The sequence below is a fragment of the Sus scrofa genome, chromosome 8 (genome assembly GCF_000003025.6).
Source record: "Sus scrofa isolate TJ Tabasco breed Duroc chromosome 8, Sscrofa11.1, whole genome shotgun sequence".
Taxonomy (NCBI): domain Eukaryota; kingdom Metazoa; phylum Chordata; class Mammalia; order Artiodactyla; family Suidae; genus Sus; species Sus scrofa.
Window position 1 is genome coordinate 50,575,637 of NC_010450.4, and position 21,157 is coordinate 50,596,793.

General features: G+C 33.9%; 1 protein-coding gene across 4 annotated transcripts in view; it reads right to left on the reverse strand.

Moving 5' to 3' along the window:
• FSTL5 (follistatin like 5) overlaps positions 1–21,157 on the reverse strand; it is a 788,662-nt gene that overhangs the window by 311,365 nt on the left and 456,140 nt on the right. For all 4 annotated transcript variants that reach the window (XM_021101310.1, XM_021101309.1, XM_021101308.1 and 1 more), the window contains exon 6: positions 17,084–17,204. In XM_021101310.1, the coding sequence (XP_020956969.1) occupies positions 17,084–17,204 (121 nt within the window). The remainder of the gene's footprint in view (positions 1–17,083; positions 17,205–21,157) is intronic.

Here is a 21,157-nt window from a genome sequence, read left to right on the forward strand (position 1 = left end):
TCACAAAGGGTTAAAGGTAGAAGTATTTCGTTATATTGTAACTAGAGATAATGAAGGAAAGATAATGAAGAAGAGGATGGACTTGTCTGGATGTGTGACCTCACTCCAGTCATTCTGTGGGGGTATTTCAGAAGTGCATTAATTGCTATCAATTCAGTACAATAAATAAGAGGTGCTTCTTGAACATTTAGGGCCATGGTAGATTGCAGGGCAATAGCAGATATCCATTCTACTCAGTCAATAAAAATATTGGTAATAAATGTGTCTTTTGATTTTTTGCATATATCTTACAAACTAATTGCAAATATACTTACTTTTTATTGTTTTAAAACATTGTAATTAAATATACAAATTTAAGTTTTGCCATTTTAACCCCTTTTGGGGGGTGGCAATTTAAAAAATTGTTTTATTAACGTATAGTTGATTTACAATGTTGTGATAATTTCTTCTATACATCTTTTTGCATATAGGTTATCAGAGAACATTGGGTAGAATTCTTTATGCTATTCAGCAGATCTCTGTTGGCCAGCCAGTCATTCCATATACCATGGGGTGCATATACCAATCACAAACCTGAGGTCCATCACCTCCCACCCCAACCTGGCTCCCTTAGTAACCATATGTTTCTTTTCAAAGTCTGTGAATCTGTTTTTGTTCTTCAGATAAGTCCATTTATATCCTTCATTTAGACTCCACATATAAGTCAACTCATTTTTAAGTATATACTACTGTGAAATTACATTGTTATAAAACTTTTGCTCTTATCTTGTCCATAATATTTTCATTTTTTTCATCTTCCCCAGATTCTGAATGGATTGTACATAAACTACCCATTTTCCCCTCTCCTGGCCTCTGACAACCACCATTCTATTTTTGACTTTTTGAATTTGAGGAGGTACTTTATATAGCTGGAATCATACAATATGTACCCTTTGGTGACAAGCTTATTTCCCTTAGCGCAAAGGTTTCAAGGTTCATCCATTTTGAAGGACATGTCAGAGTTCCCTTCTTCTTAATGTTGAATACTAGCCCCTTGTACATACACACCACATTTTGTTGGTTGCTACCACATTTTGCTATTGTGAACAATGCCACTATGAAGATTGGTGCACAAATAATCTCTTCAGTCTCTGATTTCAACTCTTTTGAGTATATGCCCAGAAACTCAATAGCTGGATCACATTATAATTTTATGTTTAATTTTCTGAAGAACTAGCTACTGCTCCCACAGCAGCTACAACGTTTTGCATTCCCACCAAAAATGCATAGGAGGTTGATTTCTCCACATACCCACTAGCACTTATTATTTCTTTGTGGATAATGGGAGTGAAGTAGTATTCCATTGGGTTTGATTTGTGTTTCCTGGATGCTCAGTGATGCTGAACATCCTTTTTATGTGCCTGTTGGACTTATGCATATCTTCTTTGGAGAAATATCTATATAAAGTCCTTTGTTATTTTTAATTAGATTATTGATTTTTGTCGTTTTTATTGTTATAGTAATTCTTTATATTTCTGACTAACTCATGTTTAAGTCATTGATCTATTTTGAGTTAATTTTTGTAAAATGTGTAAGAATCCACTTTCATTTTTTTAATAGTTGTTTTTTTTAATATGGTGTTTTCCCAACACCATTTTTTCCAAAAGACCTTCCTTTACCCATTGAATGATCTTGGCATTCTTACTGAAAATCATTTGCCCATATATATATGAGAGTTTACTTCTGGATTTTCATTCTATTCTTTTGTCTGTCTTCACACCAGCATCACACTGCTTTGACTGTGGCTCTATAGTTTTAAAGTCAGGACCTGTGAGATCTCCAACTTTGTCTTCTTTATCAAGATTATTTTTGCTATTTGGGAGCCCTTGAAATTCCATATGAATTTTAAGAAGTATTTTCTATTTCTGCCAAAAATGCCACTGGAATGTTGATAGAGATTGCACTGCATCTGTATATTACTTAGGGTAGTATTGGCATTTTAACTCTGGAACATAGACTGTCTTAAAGATACATTTTAAATCTACCACATTTGCAACTTCTTTCTCCATTATCTCAGAAATATTTACAAATAAGTTACTATAACAGCTTTGCTTTTAAAATTGTAAATTCACAGATTGTTTTTTAAACTAATAGGTGAGTATAATAAGAATTATTAGTTTTTTAAAATGAAGAACTATGAAGTTGCATCTGAAATAATGTTTTAGCTAGAACTTATATATTTTTTTAAGGTAGCAAACTTTTTAAAGCCAAACATGCTTCTTTTTGCACTTCTAGTAGAACCCAATATGTAAATTTATATACATAGATTACTGGCATATCCAGAATTGTTTACTCTATTATGCCCAACAAGTGCAAATTCTATCACTATTCCAAGAACATGACAAATACAAGTTTGTTTTTTTTTTTTCAATAATTCCGTTCTTTCACTAATAGATGCTTTGTTTGAACCAGAAGCAATAGTATTAAAAGCATGTGGTTAGGGATGCATAAGGAATGTGCTCATAGCTGTGAAGCCTTTTTTTTTTTTTTTTTTTTTGACGGTAATGCTCTCTGAGTAACCTCCAAAGTAATTTAAGAAATACATTCCCATCACACATTGCTGACCATGACTTAATTATCCATTCTTCTCTGCAGATAGATTTCAGGATCCAATGAACTGGCAGAGTCAGAGCCAAAATGACTTGTACATTCCTTAGTTGTAGTGTTCTGTTATGTTGTCTGTAATTTACTATAAAATTCTTAGCAACAATTATGTTATTGCTCTATCCCTTTTTTCATCTACATCTATTTATGGAAGGGTGATGAAAGATGAAAGCAAGTCTCACACCATATTATGCCATCCATACAAACATTCATAAAAACCATGAGGGAGCAAATCAAGTCACTTCTGTTAGTGCGGTTTCTGAATGATATAGGAACACATCCCTCTCTAACACTTGAGGTCTCTGATAGTGGCCATGAAGGAATCTAGTAGCTTTTCATGATGTAATTGGCACAGGTCAATTCTCAAAACACTGAAATCCTGTCTTAGATAAAATCAAAGAAAAATCTGACAAAATTGTTCATAAAACTCCTTCAGTTTAAAGCTACTAACACTTTTAGAACTATAAATATTTCTAAATATGAGGATACTCTCCCCATCTATACTGTTTCTGTGTTGACAGTTAAATATTATTAGAATCCAATTTTCGTGCTTTGGTATATTATCATCTTTTGAATAGTTACCATGCATCAAGAAATGTTAAAGGCCAAGTGACACAAATTATAAAATGAATTTTAGGGATAGGAAATATCAGATGCAATTTATTCTGCTTGATTGGATCTAGTAGCAGCAAGAGTGAAGTTTTTGGCAAAAAGAATGCAATTATTTGCTAAAAAGGCAGAAATAAGTGACAGGCTTGGATTTTTTAGGAATAATCTCAATTAAAGTGATTAAACCCTATTAGCTCCATAGACAGCTAATCTGAAAAATCCTTATATTTGAAGTAATAACTTGAGAAGTCAAGTTTGAAATCAAAATCCTATGTTTAAAATTTTATTTATTTATTTATTTATTTGGCTATGCCCAGGCCAGGTATTGAACTCATGCCACAGCAGTGACAACACATGATCCTTATCTACTGGTCTAGCAGGGAATCCCTTGAAATCAAAATTTTAAAAATTTATAAATCCTAAAAGACTGGAAACCATAGATTAAAGAGGTAGTATAATTTTACATGACAATATTTACCAGAACTGCTTATTTTGTACAATTTTGCTATATATGAAAGTGTGCTGTTTGTAAGTTATAAAGACTAAGAATGCAAACCTTATTTTACAAAATATTTTTCTAAACATGGTATTGAAATAAGTTGTTTTATCACAATCTGGAGTGATAATGTGAATATTTATAGGCAATGGAATATATGGCACTTTCATCCGCTGTTTAACAATAGTTAAAAGGTGTTAAAATATTTAATTATAAATTGTTGGTTGAGTGTCAAAATGTTTACAAAGGGCAAGAAAATAATCTGCACTTTTAATGAGATCCACAATAATAATATCTTTTATATAAGAAATGTGTCAACACATAAGTTAAAAAAACCTCACTCAATATAGCAGTAAGATAAACTCCTGGTCTCAAAAGGAATTATTACCACTTCATATATTCCAGCAAAGATGCAAACATTAAAAAAAATGTTGAGCCTTCACCTATTTAGTTTTTAGAATGTTAATATAGAAAGTTCTTATAAAAGATGATTCTACCAAAATTAATTGTGTCAATGGAATATGAATTGCACATATACCATTACATACAATCTGAGTTTTAGTTTGCTCAACTAATTTAATTTGATATCATTTCAGTCTCCATTTTTCATAGTAAGAATAAAGTTAATTTTTTTTCACCTCAGTAGCTCAAAAATTTTGTAAGAAACTGCTCAGAATTTCCTTTCATTTTTCAAAACTCTATTACATAAACATATATAATTTCTATTATAATAAAATGTTACATTATGATCTCTTGAGATAATATAAATTTTTTTGGGGGTGCGGAGGGGGAACCTGTGGCATATAGAGATTCCCAGGCTAGGGGTCTAACCAGAGCTACAGCTGCCGGCCTATGCTACAGTCATAGCAACACCAGATCCAAGGTGCACCTGCGACTTACAGCACAACTCACCTCAATGCCAGATCCTTAACCCACTGATTGAGGCCAGGGATCGAACCTGCAACCTCATGATTCCTACTCAGATTGGTTTCCACTGCACCACAATGGGAACTCCTAATATGAATTTTTTTAATTTGAAGTTGGACAAAGCAAGGAATGGCACCAAATAATTAATTAATTTAAAAAAATTTTTATTGAAGTATAGTTGATGTGCCTTCAGTTTCTGTTGTATAGTAAAGTGACCCAGTCATACATATATGTGCATTCTTTTAAAAATGTTTTTCATATTATCTTCCATCATGTTCTAACCCAAGATATTGGACAGAGTCTCCTGGGCTGTACAGTAGGACCCCATTGTTTACCCATCTAAATGTAACAGTTTGCATCTACTAACCCCAAACTCTCCTGTCCATCCCACTCCCTCTTCTCTCCCTCCTGGCAAAGAAAAGACCCAAAATACCTAGTGAAGGATAAGGCTGACATTTTCCGGAAAAATTCTTTTAAAAAATACACACTTTTCAATACAAAATTTTATTAGTAATAGTTGTATCAATAAGTTTTCTGTGACTTACAAAAATACATCTAAATAAATTAATTGGTGACTTGTGGTCTTTTCTCTTAAATATTCCTGAAGTCCATACCCTCTTATTTACCCTGTTTAGTCCCTCAAATGTATTATTTAAAGGATAGCAGCCTATAGTCAGCAGTGTTCTGGTGAACGTTTAAAAACCTACCATGGGCCAACTTCCCATCTCCAATGTGACATCAACTTGATAGTGAAATTCCTGAAAATTTAATCACTGCCTCCAACACCCCACTGATTGTACTAATTCATTGTTTTTTTCTGCTTTGGATCTTGTTTTTTAACTTCATCTTGCGCTCAGCTTCATAAAAGATCCTTCCAAATTTAGATCTGCCAATTCTATATTGCTGTCAATGCCTTACCTATGGTTATGTGTATTTTCTCTGTTTCTCAATATTTTATTCATTCATTTCAAAATCTGATCCTGACCTCCCTCCACAACCTCTTTTTATCACTAATTTCCAGTTTCTACTTCCATCTCTCTCAAACTTCCAAACTGCTTACAATTTCCCATACCTTGGTCTTTGATAGGATCGCCTTAGAAGAAAACACATGATTTATTTTTGACTTTCTCCTCAAGAACTCCTGTTTGGGGTATACTTGAAACAGAAGTTATCTCTGCTCAGAATCCATTCCTGAGAGTGGTCTCTTTTGTGTTGCCCTCTAGTATATTATATGTATCGTTTACCCTATTTCATATAATTTTCTAATCCCCTTGTACTGTTTAATTTCCTAGAGTTGAGAAGAGAAACTTCCTTACATATCTGTATTTGTAGAAAGGAGCCTTGGTAATGTCACATAAGACTATAACAAATGTTGGTTTTTTTGGATAAAGTTAGTAACTGTAACTTGAAATGTTAATTTAAATATATAGAGTTATGTAATTGAATTGACAACATTGTAAATCAACTATAATAAAAATTTTGAATAAATTTATAAATGTATGTAATTGGATTTTGCACAGCCAATAAATTTTTAACTACAAAATATTTAACATAAAATCTACCATACTTCTTTTTTGCCTGGCTTTCTCCTTTCTCTCTTTAATCTCCTCCTCTCTGTTTTCTGTCTCTGTCTCCCTCTCCTCTCCTCCCTCCATCCAACTTATCTTTCTAACTTTTATTTTTAGCAGAAAATATTCATCCTTTCTCAACAGGAAAATACAATATACTGTTTACCAAGATGTCTAGTTTATTGACGTATTTAATAAAATATTATTATATTCTTCTTTCTTTTTTCTTTCTTCTTTTCTTTTGTTTTCTATTTTTTTTTTTTTTTCCATGGCTTGCATCAACTTGATGTGGGATCTTAGTTCCCAGACCAGGGGTTGATTGAATCAGGCTATAGCGTAAGAGTGCCAAATCCTAACCACTAGACCACCAGGGAACTCCTCTTATCATGATTAATCATCCATTATAGCCACAGTCAGAAGAAAGTAATCTTTCAATGTACTCTCAGCAGTCGGTATAAATGTGCACTACCTGTCAAGATGATTCATAATCTGTACTTGTGTAATGCTTTAAAGATCACTGATGCTTTGCTTTGGTCCTATCTGATCAGCAACAAGGGTCCTTTTATGTTACTCGAATGGTTAGTAACAGTTTGCCGCAATTTCCTTCCCTTTTATAGAAACAATTTCTGTTAGGATGAACACTATTACAGTGAGCACATTGCAGATGATACATGGGATTCCATGCCTCACAAAATCCACAGTTAGCCAGCTAAATAAACAGTACTTGGTGTAGTGTCTCCTTTCCATTTTTGTTAAGAAATTTATTTAGCTTAAATCTATTTTCTTTTTAGTTTTTTTTTTTTTTGCTTAAATCTATTTTTAAATTGTCACGTAAGGATATAACAAATAGTCCTTAAAATTTAAGATAATTATACTTTTTTATTTTATAGGAAATTTTCATTCCAAAACTTACTAAGGATGATAGCAATGGAAGATTATGATAAAAAATGCACTCAGTCAAATAATGCTACAGAGATAGCAGTCTGTCATAAATTAAGGGAGAGAGTATATAATTTAATTTCCTGAAGAGATTAAACTTTTGTTATTGAATAAAATAGAATACAACAATCAAAAGATTGAACATTACTAAACAGAGTGTCAGGCATACTACCTTAAATAGATAATCATCAAATTATTTGTATGAGTTTGAAAAAAAATGTGAATTAACAACTTCTTTTGCTAATTCTTAAAATGTTTGTCAAAAACAAATTTGTTACTGGTTTGCAAATATCTATGAGATAAATTGCCAAGAAAGTATCTTGCAGTGAATTACTATAAGGCATGTTAATAAGGTCTTTTACATATAACTTGTTAACATGAATATGTCCATATGTGCATGCATTTCCTTTCATTGTGATGACCCTGAGGCACTGCAAAATAGTTCTATAATTTCTAAGCATTAAAGAATTATTAGGTTATGTTGAGTGTGGTACATTAATTCCTGTAGGGATCTCAGAGGTAACAAGAGTCTGAAGCTATTTTTAAAACTTCAAAAAAATGAATATAAAACATTAATCTTTATTCTACAGAAGGCTGTACAGGCTCCTTGAAAGTGTCTCACTGCTAATTGCTAAACTGAAATAACTCAGACTAATAACACTTTTATTCCCTAACTCAATAGGTTCCCAATGGAAAGCTTACGTAATTGGTGCATTTATTCCAAATCAAAAGAGAAAACAGTCATTTGTTTTAAAATAAACTACTAAAATCAGAAGGTGTATTTTTAAAGGTGTTAACTGTGGGTAGAGATGATTTAAATGATTGACTGAAAATGCAACATTTGGGAGACAATGGAATTAGGTGCCACTGAATATATTTTAGTGAACTTTGTTTTTATTTTTTCTTGTCTTTTTGTCTTTTTAGGGTCACACCTGTGGCATATAGAAGTTCTTGGGCTAAAGCTGAAGCCACCAGCCTACACCACAGCCAAAGCAACATGGGATCCAAGCCACGTCTGCAACCTACACCACAGCTCATAGCAATACTGGATCTTTAACCCACTGAGCAAGGTCAGGGATTGAACCTGTATCCTCATGGATGCTAGTCAGGTTCACTAACCACTGAGCCACGATGGGAACTCAGAACTTTGTTTTTAGAATAAACATCTTATTTGTGTTGAGAATGTATATTTTGCCACTTAGATGATTTTACCCTAAAAGTGTCTTTTTCTGAGTTCCTGAAAAATAGATATGAACAATATTTCCACACTATGCTATTTATGAAAACTTGAATATGTGCTTAACCTAGTGGTTAAGATACTGGAATGAAAATTTAGATAGGCTTGTTTGTAACATTTTAATGTTACGCAAGATGGTGGACACACATGTGGCTATTCAACATTTGGAATGTGACCACTAAAAATTGAGGTGTACTGTACATCGATGATACATAGTAGATTCCAAAACTAGTTAAGAAAAAGGATACAAAAGATATTTCCTTAATTTTTATATTGATTATATGTTGTGATATTAATAATTTGGATATATTGGGGTAAATAAAGTGTTATTAAAATCAATTTCACTTTGGGAGTTCCTGTTGTGGCACAGCGGAAACGCATCCGACTAGGATACACAAGGATGCGGGTTTGATCCCTGGTCTCGCTCAGTGGGCTGGAGATCCACTATGAACTGTGGTGTAGGTCCAAGTTGTTGTGGCTGTGGCTTAGGCCAGTAGTGGTAGCTTTGATTCGACCCCTAGCCTGGGAACTTCCCTATGCCGCAAGTGTGGCCCTAAAAAACAAACCAAAACAACAACAAAATCAATTTTACTTTCTTTCTTTTCTTTTCTTTTTTTCATGTGAATGCTAGAGATTCTTAAATTATTAAGATGATTAAAATGTTTTTGATAGTATTATGTTTCTTTTTTTTCTTTTTTTTCTCTTTCTTTTCCTTTTCTCTTTAGAGCCATACCTGCAGCATGTGGAAGTTCTCCAGCTAGGGGCTGAATTGGAGCTGCAGCTGCTGGCCTACACCACAGCCACAGCAACGGCAGATCTGAGCAGTGTCTGTGACCTACACCACAGCTCATGGTAACGTGATCGTGATCCTTAACCCAAAAGCAAGGCCAGGGAATGAACTTGCATCCTCATGTATACTAGTCAGGTTCTTAATCCTCTGAGCCAAAATGGGAACTCTGTGTTATGTTTCAAATGGGCCAGTTTTCACCTTTAAAGAGAGAAATGAAAGCTTGGGAATTGTAATCAGTAAAATGTTATGATTATAATTTTTGTAATTATGGTAACTTCACACAATGAAAGCCATTAAAATATGATGTTAAACTATATTTGTTGATGCTGAGAAATGTTTTCAACATCTCATTAATTAAAATAAAGAAGAATAAAAAAAATCATGAGATATAGAATAATACATATATATTATAGACATTATATATAAAATATATATTGTAGTATATATCATGATAAAATAATAATATATAACATATGTATGTATATATATCTCAAAATGATTACAACTGAATAATGGACTTAAAATTGATTGCTATTTTCTCTTGCTTGCCTTTTTGTTTTCTTTAACATCTCCTACACAAAAAAGTAGTTATCATTAAAAAAATATGGAATTATGGAAGTTAATACAAGCAAAAAAGCAAAAGTTTTGGCAAAACTTCTACTGATACGTAATTTGAAAATCCAAAAATCCATTTCTCTTGTTTTGATCCTTTTCTTCTTTTCTTTTTTTTTTTTTTTTGACAAGACACTATAGGATTGAAATTAATCTTAGACACTCAATGTAAAAATATCCCCTTTTCTAATATATTCATAAGGCCTTTTAAAACTTCAAGTTTTATCTGGTTATAGTCACATAAGAACTCTGTTAAAGTGGTATATCTCAATGATAGGGTGGACCTTTAGCTGTTAAAAAAATGAGGCAATAGTAACTACATATTACAACTGAGCAAAAATGAGTATATAAGAATAACACATTTTCCAAATTGGTTTCCAAATTCTTTAAATTAAAAATATTTTTGAGATGAAATGCTTAAACATGTACGATTTTCTAATGTTATATGTTTAAAAGCACTTCATTTTATCTTTTGTAATAACACTCAGTAAAAAAATACCTCTGGAAAGGATCTTTGACAGAGTAGAATCCTATAAGGACACTTAACAACTGGAAAATTTAAACACTTTTTCTTCTTTCTGTCAAAGTAATCTAGAGAAGGGAATTCAGACAATAGCTTGTAATTAAATGGCATATTCCATTCCAGTTGCTTTAAATTGTTGAACAATTAAATTCCATTAGTTCAAAATTAAACCAGGTTTGGGAATTTGAGATACTCTTTAATGGAGCAAAGGCTTTGGTGCCATGGTGCAGCCTCTCTGTCATGTCCAGGTGGATAGGATTTGGGACTGCAGTGTCAATGTGATCTCCACGGTAAAGCCACTATGAAGAAGACACCATCTTTAGACCACACAAAGACAACACAAGGCTCAAGTTAAGGGGTTTCTGAGAAACTGGTATGAAAACCATGGGGTTCAAAAAAGTCAAAGAGGAGTTGCTGCTGTGGTACAGTGGATTAAGAATCTGAGTGCAGCTGCTTGGGTTGCTGTGGTGGTGTTGGTTCAATCCCTAGCCAGGCGCAGTGGGTTAAAGAATCCAGCATGGCCACAGCTGTGGCATAGGGTGCAGATTCAATCCCTGGCTGGGAACTTCCACATGCCACATGTGGCCATGGAATAAAAACAAAAAGAAAAAGAAAAAACAGTTACCAATAACTTTCATATTGTCAAATCAAATGCCCACCATTTGTTGTATACTTTCTTGTTTTGAATTCAGCCTTGGAAATAATTCCTTATTAAAATTTCAAGAATGTGTACTCCTTTGGTTTTCTTCCTACCTCTCTAAGGGTTGCTGTTGTCTAGTTTTAGTTTCCTCCTATTCTTTGTCCTTTCTCTTCTCTCTTCACATACTCACCTTAGATACCCAACCTCTGCCAGAGTATCATATTTTAACTACATGCTTGGTATCTCTATGTGTGGCTCAGAGCTGCACTTGACCTCTAGGCTACCATATGCTTCAATCAAAACTTCTACTTGAATATTCTAATATGTCTAAAATTTAACAAAATATATGTTCCCCAAATTGCATCTCTTCCAGTGTTTCCTACCTTAAAGAATAGTATCATTGCTCACTTTTACATACAGATTAGAAAATCAGACAATTTTCTTGACACTACCCTCTTCCCCCGATGCACATGTAATCATTCATCAAATAAAGATGATTCTGTTTACAAGTTATTTTCAAATAGGGCAATTTCCTTGCATTATTGCTATTGTTCTCCTAGTCATGGCTCCATCACTCTTAACCTACATTACTGCAACGGTCTTAACTCCTATCATTAAATTCTGCTCTTCTCAAATAAAAGACTTGCATATACTACTAATCTAATAGCAATGAATGTTAATGTAATATTCATATTTTATTGCTCTGGTTATTAGATGGTTCCGATAAGTAACATTTTATTATAGCAATTGTGATTTCCTAGAAAAATAAATTTTCCTTTAGTTAGAATGTCATTATCAAATCTATATTCATTCCATTAAGAAGTCTTTCATATAAAGAGAGGTAGCATTTTGAATATAATCATGAAGAGTTAGGTGATTTAAAATAATTGTTTCATGTTTTTTAATATTTTATATTTTTAGAATACTAATTATTCATTTTAAGAAGGGAGAGGATTGTATAATCAGTTTCAATATAAATGATCACAATTGATGCATTATGCTTGCAAAAACCTTATTATTTTATCCTTAGTAGGAACACATATTCCTTGGGATCTTTCCACACATAGAGATTATTTTGAATTGATAAAGATTTATTTAAGGGTGACATTAGAACTTGAATCATTAGAACCCATCTAGATCTTAAAGTATATGTATGTGGCTTTGGGACCTACAACTCATAATAATTTAATGGGGTTTCAAGAATCTATCAGAATTACACAAACTCCTCGTTTCAAATAATTTTAAGTCTAAGAAATTTATGGTTTAACTCAGGAAATAAAGTACACAGAGAACATTTCCAAAAGAAAATCTCCTTTTTCTGGGTAGACAATTACACATTTTTAGTTATCTAAAAATTCCAAATGAAAACAATTAATTCCTAAAATTAATAGTCATATCATAGTACTTTAATATCTTAATTGAATTTGTAAAAATAAGTAAATGTAAACATTTATTTTTGAACATCTCTTCTAAAATTAATTGTCTCAATTCTGCATATGATCTTCTTGCCTGATTACAAATCACTTGTAATTACCTAGAAATGTAAAAGAAAAAATATACTGTTCCAGGTAAATAAAACTTAATCAAACACTGTAATTTAATTTTGAGTGGGAAGAATATAATATGCTGAGTCCCTGTATGTTCATAATAAATTTATAGTTAATGATAATACTATTCATTTGTTTTTAAGTTTAAGAATCTTTGCACTGAAAAATCTACACACTTTACTATCGAGAGGACAAATTTCCAGTGTGTGGGGTATCTAGCAAATGAGGAGAGGATTTACTATTTCTTCTAAGTATTCAAAACTATGTCTGACCTAGTTTAATACTTATTGGATCCCACCCCATAGATTTCAGGTCTTTTAATGAAAAAGACATGATTTAAAGTATGCGATGCTTACAATGAGGATTTATGTTAAATATTTTAGTAAAAAAAAAATCAAAGAGTTTTTTAATAATGTCAAAAATTCTGAAGAAAAATTAAGAATACCATATGATGCCTATTGGAAAATAATAAAATAATTCATCCTATTCAAAATGGAAAAGAAATTAATTTACAGAAAATCTTATAACTACTAAAATAACACTGTAACAATGTAATAACAGTTCGTGTATTTTGTTTGTTTGTTTTGCTTTTTACAGCCATACCTGGGGCATATGGAAATTCCCGGCTATGGGTCAAATTGGAGCTGCAGCTGCTGGCCTGCACCACAGGAACTTGGGATCCAAGCCATGTCTGCAACCTACCCCACAGCTCACGGCAATACCAGATCCTTAGACCACTGAGCAAGGCCAGGGATCGAACCCACGTCCTCATGGATACTAGTCAGGTTTGAAATGGCTGAGCCTATTTTCTTTCTTTCTTTTTTTTTTTTATACCATTAACATTTTCCTGTTTGCAAATTGCTCTTTACTTTCTTTTGCTTTACATGGTGGCAAAAGAATAATAAACCGAAATCCAAAAAATCTGTCCTTATATCTACCAATAAATAATTAAGACGAGTTTCTTAACTTCTTTGGCCTTAGTTTATTCTTCTGGATATTCATTTAGGAATTTTTAGTCTTCCAGGTTTTCTTTTTTAGGAACTATCTGAAAGAAAGCATTCTGTGTGTAGAAAATGATTTCTTTTTACCCTTACTACATCTGTCATTTTTTTATCATTGTCTGTCTGAGATGATGTATTCCTAAGGGAAAGGAAACCTATCTTTTCAAGTTGCTTTAACTATCTCATCTCTAAATACACACAGGAACTTAATTTTAAAATAGACTACCTTTTCACTATTGTTATGCAATTTTTATTCATGACTAATATTTTATAATGGAGTAACTTTCTAAAATCATGTCATTATATAGTACTTGTCACTAAACTGTGCAAAACTGAGGTGGGTTTAGTTGTAAAGTATTATAACAGAAGAGAAAGAACCAGACAAACATTGCCAGTTCCCATGTCAGTATAAACACCTCTTGCTGACACAGACAATCCATACAAGTTAGTTTTGCCATCTCCAAGGGATCATTATAGAGCTTGATGCCCTGCTATTAAGCATGAGATGCTGAAAATGTAAAATCTTGCAGAAAACTGCTTGATGAGACCACAAGGAATATTAAAACACCCCATATCATTCCAGCATTACTTAAAAAAAATTGTATTCTCTAAATGATTATGTGAGCATCATTTTATCATAGGGAAAAATTTCGTGATTATTCAAAAAGATAAAAGCTCATAATGTGATTGCTGACTGCCAAGTGCTTTCATTACCTAATATCTCTTTATGATTCAAAATAGTAAAAATCTAGACCTTTTGTGTTTCACATAATTTTGACCTCATAGCAGATTCATAACAATATTCATTACATTATTGAACTTACTATAAATAATTTCCATAAAATCACTACTATATTACCTTCTGATTGTTAACAGAATCATATAGATTTTATATTCTAATTCAATAGGTCCTAGATACAGTAACTCCTTAATAAACAATGTTTTACCATGTCTCTATTGAATGCTATGATTGATGATTCATATTTCTGAATTATAAAATTTTATTTATTGGAACATTATACCAGTTTAGCTTGCTTTCCTTAGTAACATCAAATCATATCCCAAGTATAGCATCATTTTTCCCCTTGATAGGTGCAGGTGGCAGTACTTGTAGGGAAGATTCTTATGAATTGATATTGTCAGGGATCATTACTCAGTTTGCTGTATTATCATAAAAATAACATATTATTCAAACTTATTTTCATAGTTTTTCTTAGTTCCTAGCTCCACTATTCCATTATCAAAAATAATTCTATTTTGAATAAAAATTCTATATAAACGTACCACTTAATTCTCTAATGGTTGCTTGAGAGATTGCATACTATCAAAAGTATTTCCTACTATTCCTATAGATTTCAATCACTTGTATTTAGCCAAATCAATGTGTCTTCACAGTATGAGGGAGGGGATTGGAACTGGTAGATCAGTTTGTATGTTTAATAAGTTATTAAAATTATAATAATAATTAAGATATTTTCATAGAATTTCAGACCTGGAACAGATCTTGCAGTTGAACTAATTTTTCTAAATACTCTGGTATGTCGTACACTTAAGCTTTTATTTATACTATTTTGTAGGAAGCAAAACTAACCCCCCCAACGTCTCTTTGGTGTGCATATTATTTCAAGCTGAAGACAATCAAGGTCCAAAACACTCAGGAAGAAACTTTGACCCTCCCCTCAATGCCTAAAAGAAAGGAGAGAGGACCTGTGCAGGAAGGGAGCTGTCACCATAGTAACTACAGAATGAACTAGGTGTACAGGCAGGGAGGTTTGTTGTCCCAAACCCTTACCCCAAGGTCTTGTTTTGTCTTTAACTGATGATGGTATTTAGGATGAGGGTTTCAGCCACCTTAGTGAATTACTCCATTTACCTGGGTTTCTCCCATGTGTACATGTTATTAAGCTTATTAGATTTTTCTTCTGTAATTCTGCCTCAAGTCAACTTAATTCTTAGGCCAGAGGAACTCAAAAGGGTAGAGAAAAATTTCTTCCTCTCCGACAGAATTCTCTTTGTCCATCTCCCAAAGTCCAAATCCACTCATTCTGAATTGCTACTATCTTCATAAAATCTCCTTGATTCCCAAAGGTGGAGATTATATTCTTAATTCACTTATTATTTTATGTAATCTTTTCTGGGACATTTATCCCTTTCTATCTTACATGATATAATATGATATGATATGATATAATAATGCATTTCCCCCTGAAAAGCCATAATATTCCTGTCATCTTAGGTACACAAAACAATGCCTATGACAGACTAAAGCTCAGTGCAAAGCACAGAGACTTCATAGCTAGTTTGCCACACTTTTAATTAGAAACTCAGCCACTTAGTTCTTAATGTCTCTGTGTTTCAATTTCTTCACAGAAACCTGCTTTCTTGTTGTCTTTGGAAAGTTGTCTAGCCTGTGACACACTTAAAGGACTAACTCTTTACCTAGCCATCCTGTCTTCTATTCTGCTTGTAATTTAAAGTGGAAATGAGTTTAATTAAATCTGAGGTGCATGCTGACATCTTGCTTTAAAGCTTTGGAACCTTCACTATTTCACATATATCATTTAGTTAGAATCAAATAATGCATAAAATAGAATTTGATGTTTTAATACAAAAAGATCAGAATTTTCAGAGCATTAAATAATTTTCCAGTATCAAGGAGTTGATAAGTAACAAGGCATAATTCAAAGAGATCTTTTTACAACAAGTACATATACTATTTCCTACCTTTTCAGAAAAAAAAAATATACATGCAGACACACACACACATATATCTATGGTAAGCACTGTCTATATATGTATGTATAAAATATTCAAGATTTTATATGTGTATATGAGTGTGTGTGAATATATACATATGTCTAACTTTGATTTTTTGGTTATTTTCAAATACCAACCAGTTAATTTAATAATATTTTTCTCTTTCTCTTACACCCAGCTCCTACATCTTTCCTGTTTTTTCTCTTTTAGTCTTTTTTCTTTGAAATGTTTTTCAAGAATAGGTTGGCAAGTAACTTCAACCAAATCATGTTCTTAACTTTGATTTATAAAATATAAATACTCAATTTTAAGACATCTTTAAGCAATATAGGCCTATATAAATAATTCCAAAGCGTCTGAACATAAATGTTTCCATTATTATGCTAATTATTGTTGTTAACATATATACCAACTTTATTAATCTACTTTGGTTTTCCTATTTAAAAAAGTGACTGTGTATTTCAATTTTTTTTGATATGTGGTGATAACTAGTCAAGCGGTCAAGTGTAGTTCCTGTTCTAAAATAAACTTGGAAGCAGCATTGTGGAGTTAATATCCTAAGCTGGAATTAGCAATAACTGAGAGCAAGTGTTCATAAACACTTCCAACTCTGCATTTTAGAACTACTAACTCTCTTAGCTTTTACATTGTTTCAGTACAGCCAAACTCTTAAATTATGTTATATCACTTCTCTTAAGAAACAGCTTGTACTTTGAAATCAAGCAAACACACCATAGTGTTCAATGAAATGGGGAAAAGAGCAAAATGAAGTTGAGAACGAATCTTATACTCACGGAATGTTCTATAAAATTCTTCAAGAGCCAGGTGCTTGTCAGAGTTAAAATCATCGTATTTCAGTAGATCATACAATGTACAACCAGAAAGATCCTTGTCAAGTTCTTCCTGTTTTATCACCTGACAAGAAAATTAAAATCATGCAATTATGTCTGTCTTAACATTTCAAAAGTATAATTAATGATTCGTAATAATCACTTAATAGGTAGATTTAAGTCTGCAGTTGGGCAAAGAACTGAGCCTATGAAAAATCTGAGTTTTCAGTCACTGGATAATTATTTTCAATGGTTTCAAAGACATAAAGTTCTAAATTTGACGTTGTTACTTAGGTAATAAGATACATACTTAGAATTGAGCCTACGCATCTAATTAAAAAAAACCCACACAGTATAGCCCAGAAAATTTGAATGTTAAAAGAACACTTTGTATTTCGCTCATTTCCCTGGCTCTATGTACCCTGACTCAAGGAAATGCTTCCACATGAAAATTACACTGACTCAAGGAAATGCTTCCACATGAAAATTATATCCCATGACCCAGTGACCTATGTCAAAATAGAACAGCTCTTTGCCAACAAAAATAGCGAGGTCGTTTGTTCCAACTTTCATCTTCCTATTTCTTATGAAAAATGAAGTTAGATGTTTTTCTCCTATGCCTAAAATCCTTGCCAGCTGGAAGCCAAGCCATTTGGGATCCTGCATTAACTCCATGGGTCACAAAGGAGCTATTAAGCAAATGACTGTTTCCAGAAGCCAGACAGAATTACTGCACCAATTGATGATGAAAATCTACCCATGCATGGGTGAGGAAAACCATCAAACTGCTTTTTGACTTCATGCTCTGTTTCATGGACCAAAGCAGAAGTTTTTTTATTGTCTCCTGCTTTTGACTATGGACTGTCTTGTAAGAGCGTGGAAAATTTTTTCCAACATTCCTACTCTTTCTGGGTAGCTGCAGAGCTGGGTCCACTGTCTTTCATTTTCATCCCCATAAAGAGAGAATGGTTCCTAAAGTTTGGAGCCATGCTTCACAGTGTGTGTCTGTTTTAAAGATGCAATCAGAAAACACAGGCTCTGAAGTCAGCCAGCTCTGGGTTCAGGCCCTGCCAAAGCTACTTAATAGCTCTATAAAATAGCTCTATAATTCCTGGCAAGTCACTCAACCTTTGCTCAATTAGAAATTAAAGACAGGAACATCTCCCTCTCCTGGTTGTTTTCTGAAGAGTATATATGCATCTGTAAGTAAGCAGCTCTTTGCAGAAAATCTCCTTCAGCAGGAAACCCCTTTCCTTGTCACCTTAGCAAAGCCATACTGTAACAAACTTTTAACCAGGCACCCCAGGCTCTATTCATCTCTTGCCCAAGTATGCCTCTCAAATCTTTTTTTTTTTTTTTTGCTGTCCTGTTGGCATGTGGAAGTTCTTGGGCCAGGGATTGAACCCATACCAGAGCAGCAATAGAAGCCTCAGCTATGATAATACTGGATCCTTCACCTAATTAGCCATAGGAAAACTTCTCACATCTTTTCATCACACAATTCCTTGCTTAATCTGTTGATTCTTTCCATATATCAAAGAAGTAGAAATGAAGAGTAAGTAATTAACAGACAACCAGATCTCTTCCCCAGCTGACCTTTCAGTAATCTCCAGAAAAAACTGTGAACAAGATCACATCTAAAGGAAGGTCACAAGAAGCTGAGGAGCTTGCATACAGTGGGGGAGATCGATGACTCCGATCCCCCATTTCAGTGATTCAGATATCACTTCCCTGTTTCCCTTTAAAAGTTTCATGGCTGAGAAGAATCTTCTTTTGGGGGGATGCTGCATCCGCTATCTCCCCAGAGTGCTGGCATTCTGATTAAAGGTACCTTTCCTTTCTTTCAATATTTGTGAGTTTTGGAGCAGCAGAACCCAGTTTGTTGACATTTACACACACACACACACACACACACACACACACACACAGAGTCAAATGCAAGACTTCTATAGGATATACCCAAACGAAATCACTTACAGTTAAAAATAAGGACTTTGTATGTAATGAACTTCTCATTATGATAATTCACTGCAGATTTCCACACCAGCTTGTGCATGTTATAGTGGTATATTCACAATGTTTTGTTATGGGGAGTAAAGTATTGTGTTTAAAACTGTCATAGCAATGGCAGATTGGTAACAATAATTTCTAAAGAGCTATTTTTTAGCCCCTTATTGAACACTCCTATGTTAAAAGTTTAGTTCTTCCTGCTTATAGATTAGTTGCAGAAATAGCTCTGAGAATGGACTTTAGCTTATGGGTCACTAGAAGCTCGTACCCCCGCACCCCCCACTGCAGCTATCTAATGATGAGATGCAATATCACCTTTTGCACTGCTAGAGATAACTTTTGCAACATAGTATTCTCTATTCTTGTTTACTGAATTCAAATTTCATTGGTTAAGCTGGTCTTTGCTGCCTTAGAAGGGGCACAAGGGTGAACAGTTTATGTGCTTTCCCTATAAAGAGATTGGGAGTTCCCGTTCGTGGCGCAGTGGTTAGCGAATCCGACTAGGAACCATGAGGTTGCGGGTTTGATCCCTGCCCTTGCTCAGTGGGTTAACAATCCGGCGTTGCAGTGAGCTGTGGTGTAGGTTGCAGACGCAGCTCGGATCCCGCGTTGCTGTGGCTCTGGGAACCTCCATATGCCACGGGAGCGGCCCAAGAAATAGCAAAAAGACAAAAAAAAAAAAAAAAGAGAGATTGTTGTTAGCTAGCGTTAAAGCCCTTGCTTTAGCACAGTCCAGCTGAAGGGATTAACAAACTACCTAATGGCTGAAAAACTCTCCCCTATAAGTCTAATGGGAACAGGAATGCTGCTTTTCTGTTTAGAAAGCAACTAAGCTCCCAGCCACTCTCCATCTGTTACTTGTTAGATGATGGAAAATGACTTCTCCCAGGTGGCGGAGCATCAGTGTGTTTGATCTCATCACTCTGTACTCTTCCTAAGATCTGTGGCACAACATGGTGGTAATTTTTAGGAGGCAGTGACACCAGGCTTTGGTCAGATATTTTCATAATATTTTTAGTGTCTTTTATTCACATACCTATTTGTGAAGAGATGGAACAGAAAACTGGGGGAAGAGTTTTCAGTATTGTAGATCTCATATTTATTTATGTTTTAATATTTTACTCCAGGTAAATTATGTCTTAGACCAAGAGAACAGACTTAAACTTTTTTTCCTTAATACTGGCTTTGGCTTGAGACTAGCTTGCTCTTGATTTGACATTGATCTTGAGTTGATCATGATTAACTCAAGCTGGACATGCTGTTTTAATGAATGTGCTTTAGAAGAGTTCATAGTCCCAGCCAGTGAGCTTTTTATCAAGAACCCTGTTCATTGGCGTTCCTGCTGTGGCACAATGGGGTCAGCGGTATCTTGGGAGGGCCAGGATGAAGGTTTATCCCAGGCCTGGCACAGTGAGCTAAGGATCTGGTGTTGCTGCTGCAGCTGCAGCTTAGGTCGCATCTGTGGCTTGGATCTGATCCCCGGCCCAAGAACTCCATATGCTGGGGACCGGCAAAAAAAAGAAAGGGAAAAAAAAAAACCAAAAACAAACAGAAATGTATTTATTAATTTTGGGCCACATTTATGTAAAGGAGAGAAGTGATTCATTCCCTCATTCATCAATATCTTAAATACATGTTTTCCTCATTTATCCCACTTTTGATCAATGAAATAGCTTACTTAAGACACACTTCCCAGTAATTTTTCTCTCCTTTGTTTCCCAGTGGGAGCTTTGGTACTGTCTGTGGTGTTTCAAATGCAGGAAGTATTTTCCTATGACCTTTTAACCAGCATGGAAAATTGCTTTAGATATTCAGAGTTTGATAGAGATGAGTGTTGGACTGTTGAGAAGAAAATGTAAAAGACAATACAAGCACCAATACATTGAGCACTCTGGTGCAGGGGATCCAAACTTGTAGGGCATTCATTTCATTTAATGTCTGGCTCTGGTTCCAAAAACTTCACACTCTGGGCAACTCAAAATCTGTGTGTTATATCTGAAGCAGAGATTTCTGACAAGGCCAGGCTCA